Source organism: Lineus longissimus, chromosome 3, assembly GCF_910592395.1.
Source record: "Lineus longissimus chromosome 3, tnLinLong1.2, whole genome shotgun sequence".
Classification (NCBI taxonomy): domain Eukaryota; kingdom Metazoa; phylum Nemertea; class Pilidiophora; order Heteronemertea; family Lineidae; genus Lineus; species Lineus longissimus.
This window is the reverse complement of record NC_088310.1, coordinates 10744464-10749963: the sequence shown is the minus strand read 5'-3', so window position 1 is coordinate 10749963 and position 5500 is coordinate 10744464. Positions and strand designations below refer to the sequence as shown.

General features: G+C 45.4%; 1 protein-coding gene across 1 annotated transcript; it reads left to right on the top strand.

Annotated features, from left to right (window-relative positions):
* The first annotated feature begins 3466 nt into the window (after positions 1 to 3466).
* LOC135484657 (uncharacterized) lies at positions 3467 to 4939 on the top strand. Its single transcript, XM_064766291.1, has one exon. The coding sequence runs from the start codon at positions 3467 to 3469 to the stop codon at positions 4937 to 4939; it is 1473 nt and encodes a 490-aa protein (XP_064622361.1).
* The last annotated feature ends 561 nt before the right edge of the window (positions 4940 to 5500 follow it).

Here is a 5500-nt window from a genome sequence, read left to right as displayed (position 1 = left end):
TTGAGCATAGCCTGAAGCGAATTGGTTTCTAATGGCAACGACAGATGGCAGCACCTTCCGGAACCGGAATTGAAGTGACAGAATGTAAACAAAGAAACGAAATTGCTAGAAATAGATTTCTGTACACTTTACTACACCTTTATGGTACTTTAATGACATTTACTTGCTCTGTACTTAGGCCCAGTCAAGGTAATTAGTGAATACGAGGAATATTCAAGTGTTTATAGCGGATTTCTGCTGTAATGGCTGCAGTACACAAGGTTGTGTACTCGGATCACATGCATTGTGTGTGTTGTTCAATGTATCAATGTATAGACCATCCCTTGGTAATTTAGAGGGATGTTAGGTAATCCTTGAGACTGTCAACTAGTTCCTTGGACTTTAAAGTGAATTAGGCTACAGGTCATGCCCAAATTTTCCATGACAGTTTCGTCCTTTCAGCTAGGCTCCCTGTAGATTTCCTTTCTTTTGTATCCTTGGTATCTGGCTGTGTTGCATTTTACTGATCTTCCCTATATTTTTGTATCTTTCAGTTTTTACCTGATCTGTGGAATGACGTAAATAATAAACCATGTAAACGAAATGAGAATTGTTAAGTTACTGGGCTAATGCCGCCACAGGAAAAACTCTGCCTACGATAACGATCAACGCCAACGATGATGAATGGTGAAGAGGGCCAAGATCCCCTCCAACTACTTCTGCAAGCCGCAGATATGGAACGTCTTCGTCATCGTGAGGAACAACGCTCAATGGATTTACATTTAATCCAAAGAGAAAACAAAAGACTCACTGAGGAGCTCATAAAAACTCAGCTTGAGTTGGAACGTAGTGTGAAACGGCGAACTTCAAGAAACTCGGACTCTGTCCCTCAGCGAGTCGTCGTGACCCATAGGCCTGACTCTGCCTATGCGGTCAATTTGGCCAGGGACACTGGGGTGGGGACTGATTCCCCCCTGTTATTAAGAACTCTCAATACTGAAAATATTGATGATGATGTTGTGATGCCTCCAAGCCGGCCTGCTGCTGGCTTGGGATCAGCCGTTAGTGACACTGTTCGTGAAAATACTAATGGACAAATTGGTGCTATGGCACCACTGTCCCAGAACACTAGCTTGGCAGATGCATTGGCCATGTTGGCCGATGTGATCACTAAAAAGGGAGATGGTCTCCCAAAGAAGGAGCCTGTAAGGTTCCAAGGCGACATATTTGAATTCCCAGTCTGGCTGAACTCATTCAAGGTCCTTGTTGAGGATAGATACCCAGACGCCGCGGATCGTATGTACTATCTTGGGCGCTACACAGCCGGAGAAGCCAAGGAAGCCATTAAAGGACTGCTTCTCATGAGCAGCAGCGATGCATACGTCCGTGCCAAGGTCATTTTACAGGATCGTTTTGGTAACAAAATTCGATTGGCCCAGAACTTTAGAGAAAAGTTGGCAAAGTGGCCTCAAGTGAAGACTGGGAAATCTCTTCGTGAGTTCGCTGATTTCCTTAATCAATGCGAGCTAGGGCGCCATGTCAACCCTTGGTCAACTGTCGGTGTTGAACGACTCCCTGGAACAGGATACCATACTCACCAAGCTGCCAAGAGGTCTACAGATCCGTTGGATCAAGTTCGTCGACAACTGGCAATACGAGGATTCTGAGAACTGTCGTGGGGAACCAAGAAATGAACATCCGCCCTTCTCGAAATTGTGTGCATTTATCGAAAGGGAAGCAAGGATCCTTTGCAATCCTTTACTTGAACGACAATCATCTGTTGTAAATGTTCCCAATCATGGCGCTAAACGTGATCCTCAATCTGTGCAAAAGGGGCCTAGTCAGAATGTTTCAAAGGGGTCTAGTGTTTCTGCCTTTGCAACTAATTCTGATATTTCTGGTGGGCGTAATGATTTTCAGGTGAATGTACCTACTGGTAATAATTCTGGGGTGAGGGCACCTGCTGCTTGTTTATTATGCCAGCGGGCCCACTCACTGGAATCTTGTGCAGTGTTCAGGGGCAAATCTTTGATCGAAAGGTTGGAGTTAGTGAAGGGCAAGGGTATGTGTCTGGGGTGTTTCAAGAAAGGGCATAAAAAATTCCGGTGCCTAAGCAAGATGAAATGCGAGGTGTGTCAATTGACACATCCCACCCTACTACATGATTACTCGCGCCAGCCCGCACCTACCACTTCGCGTACCACAGATCAGAATGCCGTTGTGCACTGTACTAAAACATATGATTCAGATACTACTAGTTGCGATTGCGCTCATTCATTGATAGTACCTGTTTCAATTTACCACAAAGACCACCCGCTGGAAACTACTGTGGTTTACGCACTGCTAGACGATCAGGCAAATGCTTGCCTGGTCCTTGACTCGGTATTGGACAAACTAAATGTACATGGTGACGCCGTCAATGTGAAGATGTCGACAGCATTGGGCGAGGAAATGGTGGCATGCCAGAAAGTAGACGGATTGGTGGTAAGAGGACTACGCGAGTCAAGTGAAGTGAATCTGCCTGCCGTTCTTTCCCATGCAGCTATACCTGCAGACCCGAGTCAAGTACCGAGACCAGAAACTGCCAGGAAATGGAAACACCTTGAGAAAATTGCAGAAGAATTGACACCGTACTTGGATTCAGTTGAAGTTGGTATTATAATTGGAAACAATTGCACAAAGGCCATCAGACCGCTAGAAATTGTGCCTGGGGACGATAATGATCCCTATGGCGTCCGCACCGCCTTGGGGTGGGGGGGGGGGGGGGTCGTCGGTCGAGTTGGAAATTCTAACAATCATTCGGTTTCAGGTCATTTTGTCTATTCCATTAGTGCCAAAGAGATGAATCCCAGCCAAGTTGTTGAGATGTTCCAGCTAGAGTTTAATGAGAGGGAGACCAACCCAGATGCCAAGACATCAGTCAACGACAAAAGGTTCATTCAACTGATGAAAGATGAGATTCATGTTTGAGATGACGGCCATTTTGAGACGCCCCTTCCTTTATCGGACGATGTCAGAATGCCCAACAACCGACCAATGGTCGAGAAGAGACTGAAGCAGCTGAAAGGGAGGTTGTCAAAGAATCAGCAATACAGAGAAGATTATAAGGCTATCATGGATGGCCTACTTAAAAATGGGTTTGCTGAAAGGGTGCCCGAGGACGAGCTTGACATGAACAATGGTAAAATCTGGTACATACCTCACCATGGGGTGTACCATCCGCACAAGCCCGGAAAAAATTAGGGTTGTGTTCGATTGCAGCGCGGAGTACAACGGCGCCGTACTGAATAAGCAATTATTGCAAGGTCCCGACATGACCAACAATCTTACAGGCGTATTGTGTAGGTTCAGAAAAGGGCTGATAGCCTTCTCCTGTGATATAGAGGGTATGTTCCACCAAGTGGGAGTAAACAGGGAGCATAGAAACTTCCTTCGCTTCTTGTGGTGGGAAAACTGCTGCCTAGACAATCCGCCTTGCGAATACAGGATGACCGTTCATCCCTTTGGGGCCACCTCGTCCCCAGCATGCGTAAATTTTGCATTGAAAGCTGCCGCTAATGAACTGGAGGACAAGTATGGTAAGGAGGCTGCGGACTATGTGAGGGATGACTTTTATGCAGACGATGGGCCCAAGTCCCTGGATGGTATCACTGAAACTATTGACATTGTTACAAAATCCACCGCATTGTGCTCAGAACGGGGTTTTCGCCTGCACAAATTTGTGTCAAGTGAGAAAGAAGTACTCAAATCTGTACCACAGTCCGAGAGAGGAAAGAATGTTCAAAGTCTGGATCTGAGACATGATGAATTGCCCATGGAAAGGACCTTGGAAATAGAATGGCACGTCCAGTCCGACATTTTCCAGTTCTCGATCAGTTTGAAGGACAAACCACTCACCCGCCGAGGTATTCTATCAACGGTCTCTTCAATATTTGACCCACTAGGTCTGGTAGCACCCGTTCTTTTGAAGGGACGATTGATCCTACAGGAATTGTGTGGCCAGAAAGCCGATTGGGACGATCCTGTGCCAGAAGACATCCGTATGAAATGGGAAAATTGGCGATCAGACTTGAGAAAACTCACACAAGCAAATATCCCAAGATGCTATAAAACAAGGGAGCTTGGACCAGTAGTGCGTACGGAGCTGCATTGCTTTTCAGACGCCAGTGAAAATGGATATGGTCAGTTATGCTATCTCAAACAGGTGGACGACAAGGGGAGAGTTGAAACAGCATTGGTTATGTCAAAATCCAGAGTTCCGCCACCCAAGGCCATGACGATCCCAAGATTGGAGCTAACCGCCGCTGTAACATCCGTGAAAGTTGGAGCCTTCTTGGAAAGAGAGCTAAAGATGCAAGAAATAGAAGCCCTGTATCATACAGACAGCATGGTTGTGTTGGGTTACATTTCAAACGATTCCAAGCGATTCCATGTGTTTGTAGCGAATAGAATACAGCAAATCCGTGATGTCACAACACCAGGTCAGTGGAGACATGTGGCTACAGAAAGCAACCCTGCAGACATAGCATCGCGTGGTACAAATGCTGAAGGTCTCATAAACAGCAGATTATGGTGGAAAGGTCCAGAGTTCCTACAAAACAGTGAAAGCTCCACTCTTATGATGACAAAGAAGCCGATCCCACTAGCAGACGACGACCCAGAAGTGAAACGGTCTGTCACTGTGAATAAAACGATTGTGTCTGTGAATCCGGCCAAGTTTGCAAGCATGACTGAAAGATTTGAATATTTCTCCGACTGGTTTAGGTTAAAAAGAGCTGTTGCTCTGTGCTTGCGCTATTTCAAGTTGCTAAAAAATAGCACTGCAGTTCAAGGATATACACCAGTTAAAGTCCAGGAAATGCAGACGGCCCAGAACAGAATCCTGAAGATAACACAGAAAGAATCATTTCCACGAGAGATTCTGTTGCGGAGCCGACTTCTGGTCCTCCACAATGAGTAATTGTGCATTAATCTGGACGAAAACAGGAAGAACTCTATAAGTTTTATTGACCTCAAAACACAACTTCCAGGCTCGCCGTGCGGCCAGCCGAAGACACAACACGCAACATCCCCCCTTCTTAAGATAATAAGAATAATCTCGAACGCGATTACACAAACACTCGACAGGTACAACTTATTAGCAACCAAAACCAACTTGTGTTAACTATAAACGTAAAACGCTACCAAAATACAACTTTGATGAATCCTCTAAAACTAACGGGCTAATTACACTTATATGCTGTAAACTGCAAATATAACTATGAAAACTTTTGACGCACTTGCCTCCAAGCTCACAAACACAGTGACACAACAATAATAGAGACAATGTCAACTCCAGACTGTTCATAAAGACAGGTATGTTTTGGAGTCAGATTCAAACATCATAATCCTGAACATGGTCTATTTTCTCACATAGTCTTTCAAATATTGTGGCGCAACATGGATTCTAGTGCTTGTGCGTCTTGGAGGAGTAGGCACAGTGTCCGTCGGCTTCGGACCAGACAATTGGCCATGATTATAG